Source organism: Symphalangus syndactylus, chromosome 7 (assembly GCF_028878055.3).
Source record: "Symphalangus syndactylus isolate Jambi chromosome 7, NHGRI_mSymSyn1-v2.1_pri, whole genome shotgun sequence".
Lineage (NCBI taxonomy): Eukaryota > Metazoa > Chordata > Mammalia > Primates > Hylobatidae > Symphalangus > Symphalangus syndactylus.
In genome coordinates, this window is record NC_072429.2 from 73,355,659 (window position 1) to 73,374,422 (window position 18,764).

The 18,764-nt window shown below is 33.9% G+C and overlaps 1 protein-coding gene across 2 annotated transcripts in view; it reads left to right on the plus strand.

Annotated features, from left to right (window-relative positions):
• The window catches only part of CRISPLD1 (cysteine rich secretory protein LCCL domain containing 1), a 51,136-nt gene that overhangs the window by 15,220 nt on the left and 17,152 nt on the right, over window positions 1–18,764 (plus strand). Inside the window, exons 3-10 of one of the 2 annotated variants that reach the window (XM_055286562.1) lie at window positions 13,487–13,605; window positions 13,939–14,071; window positions 15,038–15,153; window positions 15,866–15,966; window positions 17,621–17,761; window positions 17,937–17,997; window positions 18,100–18,166; window positions 18,373–18,503. In XM_055286562.1, the coding sequence (XP_055142537.1) occupies window positions 13,487–13,605; window positions 13,939–14,071; window positions 15,038–15,153; window positions 15,866–15,966; window positions 17,621–17,761; window positions 17,937–17,997; window positions 18,100–18,166; window positions 18,373–18,503 (869 nt within the window). Of the gene's footprint in view, window positions 1–13,486; window positions 13,606–13,896; window positions 14,072–15,037; window positions 15,154–15,865; window positions 15,967–17,620; window positions 17,762–17,936; window positions 17,998–18,099; window positions 18,167–18,372; window positions 18,504–18,764 lie in introns of those variants that run through there. The other variant, XM_055286563.2, reaches the window with a different exon arrangement.

An 18,764-nucleotide genomic window follows, 5' to 3' on the forward strand; every position in this document is an offset into this window, starting at 1 on the left:
TACTCAAACTTTAATGTGCCTATGAATCCCCTGGGAATCTTGTTAAAATACATATTTTGATTCAGTAGTTCTGGGAACCCCAATATTCTGTATTTCTAACAAGACCCCAGGTGATGTGGTGGCCGCTGTTCTAGCAACCTCGTTTTAAGTAGAAGGCTTTAGCCTTCCTGGAGGAAGTGGGGGTTTAAATTGGGACATGAATAATTGTAAAATACAGGTTCTTTATTTTCTCCCTCCTCAACTGTCACATTCTCCTCCCTTTCTATAAGGTAGTAAGTGTAACTATTAAGGCAGGAAAATGGAATTTCGTTTTCATTTTCTTTTTTTTTTTTTACAAAGTACTTATAATACACAATGTTGGAGAAGTTCGAACAATAAGATTCTCTCCTCTAAGGCCAAATGTTGAAGTCAATCTAATTGGAGGAGAAATGGGAAATGAATCTCATAACTAGTTAATGACAAAATTCTGCTGGATAGTGAAAGTGAAATACAGCCACTTACAGAATAAACCTTAAAGGCCATATGAGTAAGAAGGGAGGAAGTAGAATTTCAGTTGAGTAACTATGAGGGGTTGGAAGGCAGCAACTAGATACAAGGATAATAAGCTATTAGGCAAGACCAGGAGTGAACGTGGGAGTTACTGTTTCTAGAATGTCCCCTGTATGTTGTTGCAACTCAAACAATATAAAGTAACCACCAGAACGCTGGACAATCCAGTAAAGGTGCTGCTGGTAATAAAACATAAAACTATATCTTACGCTTGGCCAAGACGTGTCAAATCTGTATCTGAAATAATGAATGAATGAGATCAGATGTTGTCCAGAGAAGGAAAATCCAATGATAAAAGTGTTGAGGGAGGGGCAGCTCTTGAAGGAAGATGGAATAAGAACATGGAAACTCCTGTGTGGAAAGAAAAGGCCAAGAGGTCTGCTAAATCAAGAGTACTATGAATAAGTGAGTACAACCTGAACAAATACAAAGCAGTGCTATTTCACATGAACATCTACCGTGTTATTCCATATGCCTTGAGATTTTTAATGCTGAACAAATCTTGCCAAGCCTGCTGCCATTTGCAGATGTGAGAATGCCGATTACCCTCCTTGTTTTCTTTGTAATGAATTTCTACTTTCTGCTTCCTTTAAGACTCACTTAGAGCCTAACCTGCTTTTGTCTAAACCCTCCATACAGAGTTAGGTGCCCCCAGACCCAGTTCCCTGGCTTCCATAGCCTCATTTACATGCCTCTGCTTGCAGTGTTTACATCCTTGTGCCTTTCTCTAGCCTCACATTCCTTTGTAGGAAGGGACTGTGCCATGGTAATCTTTGCATTCCCCAGTTGTGTGGGTGACACATGCCCTAAGCTCAGTTTATGTTAGCCGGAAGGAAAACAAAATGGGATGAATGAAAAAAAATGAAAAGATGACTAGATTTTCAACAACAATTTAAAGTGGACAGAATGAAAAGGATTTAATTCTGTCTTAACAAAATAGTTTTATTAGAAAATTGCAAAAACATTCTTTTTAGTGAAAGCTTTTCACTAAAATGTTTTACATAATTACATATCATTGTAAGTTTGATGTGATATGTAAAATACTGTTTTACATATCCTGAAGTACTCTTGAAAAATATAACATTATGTAAAACATAATAAAAATATAAAGTTATGTAAAACAATTTTATATATTTTAAACAAATTATTTTATGCAAAACAACTTTACATAAAACAGAATTTTATGTAAAACAAAATTTTGTGTTTTTAAGTAGAATACTTTTTGGCTTAGGGCAAACTTACTCATTTTGGGTTAGTGCAAACTCATTCTTTAATAAACATGACAGGTGGCTAAATTATCACTGGATTTCATTGACTTTCTGAGTTGCGCTGGGTTACTGACATCTCTGTCTCATGATTTGGGGGTGGCCAGAACCCCTCTGAAGTTCAGGATAGGATCTTCCAGGAGATACAGTGATCAGAATGCCAAGACTCTTGATGAACTGTTTTCAAGATGTAAGTCACAGTATGGTAAGAAGTACAAATTAATATACTTTAAACTGCATGTAAATCATGAAGAATTTCAGAATAAAGCAGTGACCAGTAAAGCTTCTTAAAAGAGGTATGTTTTGAAATAGTATTTGGTAGAAGTTACCGTCCTTGTGTGGAAGGGAATATGGTGAGACCCTTATCAGTAAGGGATTGTTGTGAAAATATGTGTCCAGCTGATTCAATGTGGGGAGGAAATGGCAGTCACAATCTGTGTGAATTGATCACAGCCTCAATTATGGAGATGTTTAGGCTTGGTCAGATTTTCCCAAATGGTGGAAACAACCTTGTTCTGTCAAGTGTGAATCATGGCAGACTTGAGCAGCATAGCACTATTCCATTTTCTTATCTGCTTACTCATGATGAAACATTTTATTTGAGGTAATATGACAGTGTTAGTCTGATTTTTTAAAGCGAAACATTTATTACAAATTATTTCCAAACTTTGAGTTTCTTGACCTTTCTTGACCTAAAAAATGTTTTACATATATATGTATGTTAGTGAAACCTGAACTTCAGGGGTACTTGGAGGCTTCAGTTGGAAATGAATCTCAGAAAGATTTGTTTTTAACAAAGGTCTTAAATTACTTAATTGTTAAGAATTTACAGCAAAGCTAGGAGTAACATGCTCCAGCCTTTGTTTTGTAATTCATGTTGTCTTAAATATGAATTATAAGATTATTTACTCTCTCATTGGAACTTTAGATAGCAGTGATTATCTTATTTTTCAATCATTCAAAATTTTGAATTTTAATTTCTCTCTTACTCATATAAATACCAGCAATGTTCCCAAAGTGAAGAGACAGGATACATTAATTACAGCGAATCAAGCAGATTCTTATAGGAGCAGGGGAAGAAGAGAGCATTCATTAAGATCTAGTATGTGTCAGGTAACAGGTTGTTAGGCAGTTTGCTAATCAAAATTCTGTGAAAGATTTTTATTTTCAAATATTTGTTTCTCAGCAGGAAACAAATACCACAATAACTAGGGTTCAACAGTAAAAAAAAATAATAATAATAATGAAGGGCCTATATGCAGAGTTGTGGGCAGGATTAAAGCGAGCCATGGGGTGTGGCAGGGTGCCCAGGCTTTTGTGGTCCTGACCCAGGCCGGTGAAGACAGGCACCTGGAAGCAGGGTTGTGTGAGAGGACCCAGTCACCATCGCGGTGAGGCCAAGAGGACTCAGAGGGGCAACACGTTCTGAAATTCACCTCCCACCCTCGGAATTCCTGTTTGTGTATTTCGTTGGCCAAATCTAACCAGAAGCCAGGGGGCAGGAGAGCCTGAGGTAACTCAGTATGTGGAGCTATCTTGTGAGACATAGAACTTGGCAGTAAGGGGCTGAGATGGCTGTGTGGGGTAAATGAATATTTAACACCGTCTTCTTTCTCAGAGTTTTAAATAAGGACTTTTGAAAACCATTCTTTAAAAAAATCATCCTTTTAGTCATTGTTTTAATATTGAGGAAAATAATGCTATAGTCATATTCCTGAGGAATGTCTAAAAATCTGATTGAGAATGCTGTGGTTCATAAACCAGCTTTGAGCTTCATAGCATTCAAGGAAAACAGGAAACCGTATGTTGTTTGTAGCTCTCACTGCCTGTTTGCGGGCACAGCAATTTATCATTCTTGAGGCAGGAATTATTAGTGGAAACTTATCACAGAGTTCTTAATATAGCAATATAGAGACACTGAGCAATGTAACAGCAGTTTCATTAAAAGTATGTAAATATACATTTGAATGTTTCTTATATTAGTCATCTTTGGTTTAAATTCAAGTTTGGATGGCAAATTGTAGATTTCAGTTTCAGTGTGTCCATTAACTTTCTTCTTTTGTCCAAGAAGTTTTTTACTTTTTAGATCTTTTTTTATTTCATTTTGAAAATACACAAAAGCAATTATATTTTACTTACTTTCAAAACCTAAGTTATGGTTATTTTGATATTTGAATATAAAACATAAACTAATTCATAAGTAGATACTGCAGAGGGATTTTTTAATGAATTTTCCTATGATGCGTTTTTATAGACTTGACTTTTAGATCAATCCTGCATCTATATAAAATTTACTGGGTTATGAATAAACTAAACACAGATGTTTATTCTTATAAAATGGCCTAATGTCTATAGATCAAGACTTAAAGATCAAGAAGTAAAGAATATGTAGAGATCAAGACTTAAAGTACCGTCAATTATATGATACATTTGCAATTACTAAAGATTTTCTGGATAAGTGAGTTAGGTAAGGTATGGCCAAACTTGGGGAGGGGGACCTTGACACTGAGATGAGATGAGCTTAATCAGTAGAAATTCTATAGAAAATGTAAGGATTGTAATTCTATAGAAAATTAATGGCTTTTCTGTCCCACAAAGACAGTAAGCCCCATGACATGCATCTGATGTAATATTAAATATGATATCTTTATATATTGATACAATGGGTTTAATTGAAATAATCTTTTGAGTATATCTGCATATTAAGTTTCCATTACAAAAGTTATTTTAATTTTAATAAGATGTAGAGGAGTTTCCTAAATTGTTAGGTTGCTATTTTTTTAAGGTTTTAAGCCTTTGTTTTAGATTGTAAGTGAAACACTGCCACACGTGCCTCACATCTCTGAATTTGCAGGAGACCCTAATTTGTGCATTGCCTTAAGGTAATGCTTCTTTCTCAGTAGTTGGCAAAGTCACTGTGCCCTGTAACACAAGTGTTTCCTTTGAAATCTGAGCCTCGTGCATTTTCCCTATAACTACAAAGTCTATTCAGAATGGGTGAAGCACAACACTTAAAATACCTGGAGTAATTGAATTGTAAGGAATGCAATACAGCTGCTTGCCATAGTGCATTTAATACCAGATGATTTAGTCACAAAAGCATCTCACACTCTTTCAGCACAGATTTATTTACTTATTTATTTCATTGATGCATGGGAGAAAATTATGTAGCTTTACAGATTTTATAATGAGTCATTATATTTGGAATTTGAATCTGATGTATTCTGAACTGTTCAATGTATTATTTTCATAGACTAACAAACTATTGGGATATCTTGGAAGTCAGGTTATTGCTGTAGTTAGGATCACGTTGACAACTTTATCAGATTCTTGGATTGTAGTTTCTGATTTACATGGGAAAACACAAAAGATTTGGGAAGGGATCGAATTAAGATGGATGATTTGCAAACATATTTTATTTCAGAAGTGGTAGCATAGCAAGAATTATATTTTAAAGCAGTATTTTTAAAAAGATAATTCTGTATGTTTCATGCGCATCCATGTGAAGAGACCACCAAACAGGCTTTGTGTGAGCAACATGGCTGTTTATTTCACCTGGGTGCAGGCGGGCTGAGTCCAAAAAGTGAGTCAGCGAAGGGAGATAAGGGTGGGGCCGTTTTACAGGATTTGGGTAGGTAAAGGAAAATTACAGTCAAAGGGGGTTTGTTCTCTGGCGGGCAGGAGTGGGGGTCGCAAGGTGCTCAGTGGGGGTGCTTTTTGAGCCAGGATGAGCCAGGAAAAGGACTTTCACAAGGTAATGTCATCACTTAAGGCAAGGACCGGCCATTTACACTTCTTTTGTGGTGGAATGTAATCAGTTAAGGCAGGGCAAGGCCTTTTCACTTCTTTTGTGATTCTTCAGTTACTTCAGGCCATCTGGGCGTATACATGCAAGTCACAGGGGATGCGATGGCTTGGCTTGGGCTCAGAGGCCTGACAGTATGTCTGATTTTCTCAAATCACTTCTGCATTTATGAGCTTGAAAAATTCTGGTGTTCCTGATAGCTGTGCAAAAAATTGTATTTAGAAGTCTGTGCTTTATTTTCAAATATTTTACCATCATAATTTCAGGACTAAACTGAAGAGAGGCCTGGTTTTAACTTTTTATTAAGATTATCTTCTTATTCAACTAAATGGAAAGTTTTATTGAAGGTTCTATGTTGTATTTATCTGTTATGAACAATATCAAAAATACTTCGAAAAAATTGAGCTCTGCTCTCATGGGCTCATAATTAGAAAATCTGAAATCTCCTTGGTTATCACAAAACAGCTTCTCAAACAGCAGTTTGATAACAGCTTTTGTTTCTTAGGTAATTGAGATTCTCTTCATTGTCATTTTAATTGTCATCAGATGCCTTTATTTGTCACCAGAAATATTATTTTACAGCTAATTCTTATGGGATACTACAAGCAATACAGGGTATCATCTAGAGACTGTGAAGTACAAACAATGGAATTGGAAAGCTAAGTCTTTTCGATTTAAGTACAAAAGAATTTGGAAAGACTTATTTCAGCTCCGTAATGTTAGAGATAAGGAAATAGAAACCAAACTTGATATAATCAAAGATATAAATTTGGAAATAAACAAGGCCGGGCGCGGTGGCTCACGCTTGTAATCCCAGCACTTTGGGAGGCCGAGGCGGGCGGATCACGAGGTCAGGAGATCGAGACCACGGTGAAACCCTGTCTCTACTAAAAATACAAAAAAAAAAAATTAGCCGGGCGTGGTGGCGGGCGCCTGTAGTCCCAGCTACTCCGAGAGGCTGAGGCAGGAGAATGGCGTGAACCCGGGAGGCGGAGCTTGCAGTGAGCCGAGATTGCGCCACTGCACTCCAGCCTGGGCGACAGAGCGAGACTCCGTCTCAAAAAAAAAAAAAAAAAAAAAAAAAAAATTTGGAAATAAACAATTTAAATGGGAAAGAGAACTCTTCCAGGGTGTTTCATGTATTTTATGGTTTGAGTCATTTGAACAATGCATACTTTTGTCTCTGTATAATAAAAGAAGAAGAAAATTGATCACGAATGTCCTTGACTGATATAGGTCCAGAACACACAGCACTAAAGAAGGGGCGTTTTCAGCACCATTGAAAACTAAAGCGTAATTCTGTCATTACTTCTGTCAGCCCTTGACTGCTCAGAACCGGGATAGGTAGGATTAGAGATATTGGAGTGCTTTTCTGAATTAAGCATGCACATTTGTGTGTCTCAAAAGAAAGATGTTTGGGGAATTCATTGTTCAAAACTCATTGCAAATGCTAAGACAGTTTTAAAAATAATTTTATCATTATTTTCAGCTTTCACTAGTGGAAAGGTAAGACTTTAGAGCCTCCAGCCTAGATCCGGACTTCCAGCATAACTGCCTTTGCAATGCCACCATATTTTCATTAGATTATTACTTTGCCAGAGAGAAATGCATACTTTATTTTGCTTTGTAGATTCAGGGGGTACACGTGCAGGTTTGTTACATGGATATCTTGTGTAATAGATATCTTGGGCTTCTAGTGTGTCCATCATCCAAATAGTGAACATTGTACCCAATTACCAGTAGGTGATTTTTCATTTCTTATCCTTCCCATATTCCTCCCTTTTGGAGTCCCCAGTGCCTGTTATTTTCCTCTGTATGTCCATGACTGTGCCCACTGTTTAACTCCCACTTATAAGTGGGAACATGCAGTATTTGACTTTTTGTGTCTGAGCTAATGCATATTTTAAAAGCCCGTAGTGTGAATTATATCATGGGCCAGTATTTGTCATCTAATTAGACTACTTAACGGTATAATAGTCCAATTAGGAATTCTTTTGGGCATTTATCTTGGAAGTCCATTAAGGCTACATCAGTTTTGCAAAATGTTGTACAACAAATTAAATCATTTCTATATTATCTATGCTATATACAATTTTTAGATAATTAATTGCAATTGTTGCTATTTTCCAATTTTTTTGAGAAAGGTTTATGTTATCTATTTAAGACATTTTTCTCAGCATGTCTTTAAAAGTCTCATTGTAGCTTCATCCAGTTTGGTGAAAGTTTCTACAGTGGCCAAAAATCTTGCAATCTTTATATAGGGACTAGCATTTAACAATTATGAAGTTATGTAAGAGTTTCTAGTCAATAATTATTTCTGTGTAGTGGTTAGAGGTGTTAAGTTATCCATGCTGGCCAACTTTTTATTAAAATTTCATTATTTACTAATTTATTTTATTTATTGAGGAATCTAAAGAATTCTGTAAAATAAACTACTTAACAAATTCAGTGTCATGCTGGTCTCTGTGGTAGACTAATTATAACTTAACAAACAATTTTGTGGATAAATGAAGGCCCATCACCTCCACCCCACCACTAATCTTTGGGGGTAATTTATGTGTGAAAGTCTGATTACACAAATTTGCATCAAGCATATAATCTCATAAAACTTTGTAACCTTTAATGTAATCCAAAACAATGCTAATTAATGGAAAACATATTTAACATTAGATATTCTTTGTGAAATTAATGTTTGATATTTATATGAAAAATAATAACACCTTCCATTTTAGTTTTTCATTAACATTCTTGAAACCTCAATTATCAGAAAATACTCTCTTCAGACAGATTCTTAGTTATTAATTATTGGTCTTCAACTCTTGTTTAATGTAGTACTGTAATAATTTTGAAGTTATAAAGAGTAAACAAGCCCCAGGAAATGAATTTTCACATTATGTAAATCTGGGAAGAGCTATTAATTTTACTATGGCAAGAAGATATATTTGAAAATCTTTAAATCTTTTTAAGAGAAAAAACCTCTGTGTCAAAGAGAATGAAAAAGTTGTATCACTAATTACTGTTTTTGCATAATATACAGTGATACAACCTACTGGTAAGCAATACTGCTAGCCTAAATTACATTCTTGAATGATTTCCAGCTGTCATTGACTCTTATTCGAGCAACATAGCAGGTGTTCCAGTGGGAGCTCCTTCATGTTTCACAAAGGATAGCAAATTTTTATGTATCTAGATGGCTACATAATTTCTCATTTCTATGATATTTTAGTACTAAAATTACTATGTATTTGTAGGTTTACCAGTTTTTAGTTTTTTTGTTTGTTTGTTTGTTTTTGAGACTGAGTCCCGCTCTGTCACCCAGGCTGGAGTGCAGTGGCGCTATCTTGGGATTACAGATGTGAACCACTGCCTTTTTTTTTTTTTTTTTTTTTAAGAGACAAGTTCTTACATTGTGGCCCAGGCTAGAGTGCAGTAGTATGATCATAGCTGTCATAGCTCACCGCAGCCTCAAACTCCCTTGATCCTTACAACTTAGCCTCCCAACTTGTTGGGACTACAGGCACCTGACACTGCACCAGCTAAATTTTTCATTTTTTACTTTTTGTAAAGACAGGTCTCTGTATATTGCCCAGGCTGGTCTGGAACTCCTGGCCTCAAGTGATCCTACCACCTTCGCCTCCCGCAAAGTGCTGGGAATGTGGGCATGAGCCGCTATACTTGGCCTGGTTTAATTTTGAAAGTTCTCTGCCAAAATTTAAAATTTCTCATACACACACTTGAGATGAGAAAGCCTTCATGCTGAACTAGTTTAAAAATATCATTGGAGACAAAGAATGTCAATAGTATTCTAAATATTTCTTTCAGTAATAAAACTTCATTGAAGACTTAACTATGCTCTAAGAAGGAACAACTTTCAGATGTAGTTGGGAAAAAGAGTTTTCATTTTTGCACACCTCAAGTGTATAGAAGTGGGTACCCAAGTACTCATTTTATAGAGAAATGGTAATTGTAGTGTGGTTTGACTTTAAATTAGTGCTGGGTGAATAGTTTAGAGGAAGAAAAAAAGAAGCTCTTTGGGCCATCTTGATTTAATTTGTAAACCTGATTTTAAATAGAAATGTGTAGGGACTAACCTACACTTAATGGGATGGATATAACTTCTTGGCAGTTTTAAAACCTGAAATATGTTGTAGCTTTAACAAATATGTACCATGCTTATTGTTAAGTCATGATAGAATTTCTTTTCAATAAGTTTTTAAGACTTGATTTGTATTATTGAACTTGACCTAAACAGGTATTCTTTATTCAATTCTATAAATAGATAATTATTTTTAGTCACTAATATTAATATTGATAAAGAACTAAATTTTAGTTGCATGCCTCTCTGCTTCAGCACTTATATTAAAATAATGTATGCCATTATTTTAGCAATATTATAGTTCATTCAGTATGCTTTTCCCACTATTTTTAATGGATTAAATAAAATCATAAGTCATACCTTAAATACAGCTTATGCATTGTATATATTCAACATTGAATTTTAGTTCTCAAAGTGATCGGAGTTACCTTCTATTTCAGCTAACAAATTTACAAATAAGAAAAATTAGCTTTAAAGTATTTGAATAATATGTTTTACATTTTATTCCGATTTATATACAACAGAAATATAAGCAAACTTGAAACACTTAAATACACTGTAGTATATTAAACTAGTTAGGAACTAGTTGTATATCTTTTCTAAAAAGGATCCATTTTCAATTTCATAGGGAAAACTGACACCTAAGATTGTAGAATCACGTGTGAAACAAGAGTAAATTGAACTTGAGTAGAGGCCATAAGGATTCTTCTAAGAGCTCAGCTGGATGGTCCTCACTTGAGGTGTCTTGTGATTGCCCTGACTTGAGTTGCTGTCATCTGAGGGCTTGCAAACTCACAGGTCACATGCCTCGGCTGGAAGAACTCACATCTCTGGAGCTCTCTCCATATTTTCTTTCCAGCTACCTATTCATGGTAACTGGACTCCTAATTCATTGGCTTAGGTCTATCATGATGTGTCTTAACAGAAAAAAAAAAAAAAGAAGCTTTCTTTCCTAACCTAGCTACCGAAGTCTCCCAGCCTCTTGCTGTTTATTAGAAGTGAGTCACTATTTAGCTCAAATTCAAAGGAAGAGGGGGGAATTCAACTCCACCTTTGGTGGAAAGGGTATTTTAAAACCATCACAATTGTTTCAAAGCAATTATTTTTAGCCTTCCAGGAACTGTTTCTATTTTTCCTCTGTTTTCTGGCTGCTCTTTGAATAGGAGATTCATATATTAAAAAAAAAAAAAACAACCTAGAGATAAGTGTAGTTATGTCCTGTGTATAACTAGAGTACTCTGCAAGAATCTGATTTCCTGGATTGCAGACAATAATTTGTCTCTTAAGGACAACCTATGTTTTTACGGACTCCATCTGGAAACCTGCTTGCTTTTGAGAGACGATTACTTCTCCAACTTTCTAGATACAAAAGGAAATCAACATTTTGCCCATTTTCTGGGACTTCAGCCAAATTCAGTGTTTCTTACTTAATTCTTCTTTGGACAAATAGTGACCACAACTTGAATTATACTTTTGTATAATAAACATTATATGTAATTATAAAATTAGGTCAAAGTTAAATGGTAAAGTTAATTAATAATATGCCTGTAATTGGCAAATAAAGTGCTTACCTGATAGTACTTGTTTATAGCATTTGTTTCTGATGTCCATGTCTTAAAACCATTCATCTTGAGTATTTGACACTAATTGAAAGTAAAATTAAAACTTTTATGAAAAGCAGCAACTCTTGCTGCTCTTATATTTTTAGTAGCATGTACACTGTTTTTGTATTTTTGCTAGAAAGTTAAGATACACTAATGATAATAAACTTATTCTAATTTTGTATAAATTTTCCTTTGTGATTTGATCCATATTTCAGAGCCACAATGGAATGGGGAGGAATATTCACCAATGAAAAATTATATTAATGAATTAGGAACTTCTTCTCCTCAAACATACATTTCTTTTTCCATGGCTGTTTGTCCCTAGAGTGTTTTCCTTTTGGCGTATTGACGTGATTAGATTTCCTGTATCCTTTAAAAATCAAAGCAAGTGAACAAATTCTCCCTAGACTCTGGCATCTCATCTATAGCTTCTGCCACATTTCTCTTCCTCTCTAAAGTATTGAGAAAGTAACTCACATTTGTTTTCTGTACTTTTTCTTTCTCTTCACTTATTAATGCTCTGTGTTCTGATTTCTTCACCCATCATTGATCTGAAGTTGCTTTTAGTCATGAATTAGTACTTAGGAAATCTTGGTTTTCTGTGTCATTCACACTTGTTACCCATTCTCTACTCCCAAAATATCTTCTCTCTCTCATTGCTTTATAATTTCATATTAATTAGTTTTTCTTTAACCTCTTTTATCCTGTCTTGCCTGGCTTCTTTTGTTATCTTGTTAGGGTTTTTTCCCTTTAGATTTTGATAACCCCAGAATTTTCTTTTTTATTCCTCCTCTCATTCTATATAATATTCCCGAATAAATTTATCTCTGGGTGAATAACTTCAAGATTCATATCTTCAGAGCATATTTTTCCTCTGGACCCCCAGTCATATAGTTCTGCTCTCTACTTGGCATATGTGCCCTCATACATCACCGTTGAAATATGCATGGAAATACCTAGACACACACTTGTATTACAACCATCTATTTCTCTTTCCCTATTTCCTTTCTTCCAATTTGGTAGTATCATCGGTCTTCACCTTTTCTTTCCCTTATCACCTACTCCAGCCATTATCAAGTTCTAGGAGTTTAAATTTCTAAACATCATTTCACTGTCTACTCTTCAGCTTCATCGCTGTCACTTGGGTTGTGTCCTCAGGTTCCATTCCCAGATTTGTTATCCTGTCTTCATAACATGCCTGGAGTCTGTAATTGTAGTGCTAAGATTGAACCCAGGTCTACTTAACTCGGTGTTTTTACCAGCACACATACTATACTGCATATTTTTCAAATTAATAAGTTGAATACTAAACCCAGAACTTGCAAAATTATTTCAGTAATCATTTCACTAAAATAACTTAATCAGTGATTTAAATTATTTCTTTTTAAATTATTTTAAAAGAATGAATTTGTCATCATTTAATTTTAATTTTATGTCTGCATATATTTTATGAGAATCAGATTTGTTAATCATTCATGTATTTAACAAGCATTTATTAATCACCTTGTCCAGATGATAGACACTAGAAAATAGACCAAAGATACCAGCAGCACCGTCCCATTCAATTTACAGTCTCATGAAAGAGGTAGATATGTAAGCAAATACTAATATTACAATGTAATAAGTGCTAAACAAAGGAATGTAACAAAGCCTTAAGAGTCCCAAAGGGATAGCTTACATCTAAGAGAATTGATACCATGTCACAGAAAAAGTATTTTATAAAGCTGGATTGTGAAGGAAGAAAGAGTAGGGACTTGTCTGACAAATAACTGGGAGAAGGATGCTTAGGGAGAGGAAACAATGTCAGCAAGAGCAAGGACTTGTATGCTTAATGATAGGGAAGAGTGGGACCCCGGCCCTTGGACTTTATATATATAGGGATTTATTTTATATGTTTAGACAGAGGAATCACTTCAGCATATTCGTGTTCACTAAGTAATTCTAAACACATATGGGGCAATTTGGAGGGTTAAGAGATAGAGACAGGGAGATTGATTTGGAGGCTAGTGCAGAAATTTAGATGACTTTTGAGTCTGATGAGAATCCAGACTATGATTTTGACTTTGTAAAGAAAGAAAGAAGAAAATGCAAGAACTGCTCAATGCTGTGTTCTGAAGAAGTGTCCAAATGCTACATGTGCACATTTTGCTTTTGTTTTAAACTGTAGACATGGGATGTAGAGCTGGAAAGATCCGCAGAATCCTGGGCTGAAAGTTGCTTGTGGGAGCATGGACCTGCAAGCTTGCTTCCATCAATTGGACAGAATTTGGGAGCACACTGGGGAAGGTATCTTAAAGCACAACTTCTTCTTTCTGAAAACATAAGTGTTTAAAATGAAATCCTTATTAATTCATCAGTACAATTTTTCAGAGACTTGGTGCCTGAAAGAAAAGTAATCACGAAACAAGTAACAAAAAACAAATGCCACACCAGAACAATCAGCAGTTTTTTAGACTTTAATATAAATCACCAATTTATTATTAATGGGCATAAATATTTAAGTTTAATAATTTACGCCAAAGTTTCTTTCTACCAAATTATACCAATGTATTTTGCAATATTTAGTTTTGTATTTTCTCCAACTTTGCTTGCCCTCTGTGACTATTTTCTTTCCAATAGATATAGGCCCCCGACGTTTCATGTACAATCGTGGTATGATGAAGTGAAAGACTTTAGCTACCCATATGAACATGAATGCAACCCATATTGTCCATTCAGGTGTTCTGGCCCTGTATGTACACATTATACACAGGTACGTTTGGGGGGTATTATACTTAATTCCCCCAAATTGAGTTAATGTAACTATGAAAGAAATGAGGCTAGTGAATGTGTCTTTCTTATATCATTTAATATGGTTATTAAAAAAATTTATATGGATATTGATTATGTTGAATTGGCTTATGAAGTTCTATAAATAATGAAAATAATTATTATACAAAAAAGTCCAAACATCTACTTTAATAGACATTATTTCAGTGATTTTGCATATCAAACATTTTTAATATAGCCCCAGTAATATGGGGAGAAATTTACCATCTTCAGTGTCAAAGTTTTATCTAAAGGAATAAAAATAGTTTTATTTACCAATGACATTCAATATTTACATGTGCAACATATATATATATTTATATTTCGTGTTCACAATTAGTGTGTTCTAAACTTCCAAATCAAACAACTGAAGGCAGATTGATAAAGCTCACTGCTGATCAGACTTATTATTGGTGAATATAAAGCAGATTAATTGTTCTGTATGCTTTTGCATGTGATAAGATTGGCCAGCATCAAACTGTCTGATAATCAGTGGCATGATGAAAAGATCATGTTGTATAAGAAATCTGAACATGTAAATTTTTGTTCCAGTATTTGCTGTTTAGGATGTGATTTTTCTGTTCCTTTGTCAGAAAAGTTTCTTCATAGAAATGTTCATATGACATTAAGTTTGTGAGGATGTAACTTTTGAATTATTTACTAAATTTGCATTTGAAAATGCTTGCATTTTATAACCAGACACAGTTATTTTTCTGTAGCTCTCTTTTTAAAATTGAATTAGGTATTACTCAAAGTCTCAGGAAAAAGATGCTTTTTGATTTCATCCCAGTTCATTTTGAATGATAAAAGTTGGCTTCTCACATTCAAATTTTATGCGTTTTTCTCTCAGAAGTGTTATCCTATTTCATTTCAGCCTGCTTTTTCTGAGCCTTTCATTTTTCTAATATAGGTTGTGTGGGCAACTAGTAACAGAATCGGTTGTGCCATTAATTTGTGTCATAACATGAACATCTGGGGGCAGATATGGCCCAAAGCTATCTACCTGGTGTGCAATTACTCCCCAAAGTGAGTAGACAAAACACTACATTCAGATGTACATTTTTCTTAACAAAATGAAAATACTTTATGTTCCCGATTGTTCCCCATTTTCAGTGTGTATCACTGAATGAAGTGTATTATTTTAATTCTGTTTATTTAATATGGCAACAATTGTAGTTGCCTAATGCATAAAATAAATGCATAAAGGGGGATATGAAATATGAAAGTATAATCTTTGTAAATATGGGAACCATGTTTTTATGTCTTTGGTTTTGCTCACTATACTATCCATAAATATTGAATAATTGTTATTTATTAGAGATTAACAACTATACATTAATTGAGAAATGTATTTTAATCTGTGTAAAGACCATTTAAGGGATTACGTTAACAATGTGACACAATCATATTTAGGGTCAAATTCAAGTTTAATAATGTGTTTTTATTAAAGTAAATGGAATATAGTGAATATTCCATGGCAGAGTTTGGCTTTCTGCAAAAGTTTGATTTTGTAATTTTTAACAATATGTGTTATAAATTACTTTGGAAATTTTCAAAATGAGGCAGTAATTTATATTTAAACCTAGTAACCAAAAGGGCTCTGTAATAAATTATATGAATGTCTTAAATCTATACACCAAAATAATTACTTAGAATGTTCATATATAGTGATGTTTCACAATATTTTATAAATTATGCCGTTAGACTACTTTTTAATAGAGCGTATCATCTCTTAAAGGGGAAACTGGTGGGGCCATGCCCCTTACAAACATGGGCGGCCCTGTTCTGCTTGCCCACCTAGTTTTGGAGGGGGCTGTAGAGAAAATCTGTGCTACAAAGGTAAGTGCTATTGTGTTGTAGTATTCATGTTGATTTATATTTTAATCCAGCTCCTGCATTACTTATGTTTAAAAAAGCCAGAAGTGCACTTAATTATTACATGAAAAGTATCTAGAACTCTATTTCAAATATTTTGAAGAAATCTTTTACAAATATTTATATTACTAATAAGTTGGTTATATGAAATTTTTAAAGTTCCATGGTTATTTCAGGTAACCATTTCTGATTCTACTTTGAAATTACCCCAGAATGACAAGTATATTTATATTCTTAAAAAGAGTCATCTTGATGTATGGTTGACTAGAGTTATTTCTGTAACTGTCATCTTTTTTTAAAGGATTTAGCAATTTAACACAATTTATTTTTAGTGCTTTAAACATTTTTAACAAAATACCCCTTTGTGTATTGAACCATGCTCAATGAATTAATTATATTGATTTTTCACCTCTCACTGCACACTATTCAATTTGTCATGCTAAAATAATAAGAAAAGTATAATAGTAATATAAAACTACTATAAAAGTAGTACTCTCAAATGCATTTGATGTTTTAAAAAGTAAATATGGTGTCCTGTTTATAGCACATAAAGATAAACTGTTATGACAAAGTTTTGTGAAAAGTCATGCACTTGTGCATTCAAGTGAATATTTTTTACTGCCTTGTACTTTTTTCTTGATGACTAAAGGAGGAATAATGTAGACGAAGTATTTTAGGAAATATTTGAACAATTGCAGCCCTTTTTTAGTGCTCATAATGACAGGTGTCTCTTTTTTTTCCCTTAATGACTCATTAACTAAAATGAGTAGACAAGAAGTGCCCATGTATGTCCCTCTGTTGTATAAGCCATTTTAAAATTCCTGGAAGCATTTGCAGCATTTTTTCCTTGTGTGGGTGTTTTTCATATTCTCTATGTCCAAACCTCCAACCTACCTGCCTCTTCCCTGGTGACCATTATCTTTTACTTAAAGCTGACTTTCTTGCGACTTCATACTTTTTTTTTAGGTTCTGAGTTCTTGGGCATGCATCAAAATAATACGCCTCTCCAAAATGTGCCATTGTCAAGCCTTTGATAAAGGCCAGTCTGGAAATAAACATTAAATTCAAAGTTTGAAATTACTCTCCATACTCGTTTAAATTTCTGCACATTGAATTTTCTTCTAAAGGAAAAAAACTTTCTATGGACATGGATTTCGTCATAAATAATAAGGGCATGTGAATCCTTCTTTAGGCCATATTTCCATTTGGGAGAAGTCTAAATGTGATCCTCCTGAAAATATTAAGAATATTATTTTAATTGAAAACAAATTTGATTTTGCTAAGCCACGACTTTATTAGATCACTGTGTAGATTTCATGGTGTCATTATTGAAAATCAAACAATGATATGTTGAAATGTAGCAAAGTTTAGAAGTGGCTTCATTGACTATTAGTCGAACATTAACATAAATGAATCAAGGACTTAAAGGCTTATGTGTGTTCATTTATTCCACTGGAGTACCTAAGATCACCACCTTAAGCCAAAACCTGTGCAGAAAAACAGTACTGATTTTTCTAGTTCTAAATGTTAAATAGGAGTATCAAAGTATATTATTATTTGATAATTCATGCACATGTAAAATAGGGTTAATATTTTCTAAATCTGCTTTCTCTAACAGAAGGGTCAGACAGGTATTATCCCCCTCGAGAAGAGGAAACAAATGAAATAGAACGACAGCAATCACAAGTCCATGACACCCATGTCCGGACAAGATCAGATGATAGTAGCAGAAATGAAGTCATAAGCACACAGCAAATGTGTAAGACCTCTATATTACTTATAAAAATTTTTAAAGTACGTAAATGGTATATCCATCAAGATTGTATTAATTTGAACATTTTTAGAACGGAAAAAGTTTTGTCATTAGGCTGTATATAATGAACTACAACTGCTTTTATATTATTTAAGTTATTTAGCTATTTTTTTCTTTGTAGCCCAAATTGTTTCTTGTGAAGTAAGATTAAGAGATCAGTGCAAAGGAACAACGTGCAATAGGTAATATTTGTTATTTTGAAAATTAATTGAATATAATAAATATTTTTATATTGTACTGAGATTCAGAGAAACTAAATTTTGTGCCCAATTACTTCTATTTAGGTACGAATGTCCTGCTGGCTGTTTGGATAGTAAAGCTAAAGTTATTGGCAGTGTACATTATGAAATGGTAAGTGTTATAAATGTAATTATTTGAGGATAGAGTCATTCCATGTAATATTTGATTTTTATTGTGCAAAATAACACCTTACATAAGTACAGATATTTTGCTCAGAAATGTTTATTTAATTGAAAGTCATATAAGTGGCAAATAGTTGGGACTTATGCAGAACTCTGATATTTTTAACATCTGTTTATCTCCTCCTTTTTTCCAAGCAATCCAGCATCTGTAGAGCTGCAATTCATTATGGTATAATAGACAATGATGGTGGTTGGGTAGATATCACTAGACAAGGAAGAAAACATTATTTCATCAAGTCCAATAGAAATGGTATTCAAACAATTGGGTAAGTACCCAAATAATCTTTTGGACCAGATAATTTTAAATTGTAACAGTGAACTAACACATTTTGTTTTTTTTAGAGCAAAGCATAGAATAATTTAAGAAGAAAGAATTTGGTTATTTTCAAGGTTCATTTTATCTTGTAGTTTTCTTAGACAAAAAGAAGATAAAGCATTTAAGGTCAAAGTTGAACTCTTTTGCTTTTAATGGGCATGCTAAAACTCCAAATTTTTGAGTTTCATTAAAAATGTATAAATTTACAGTG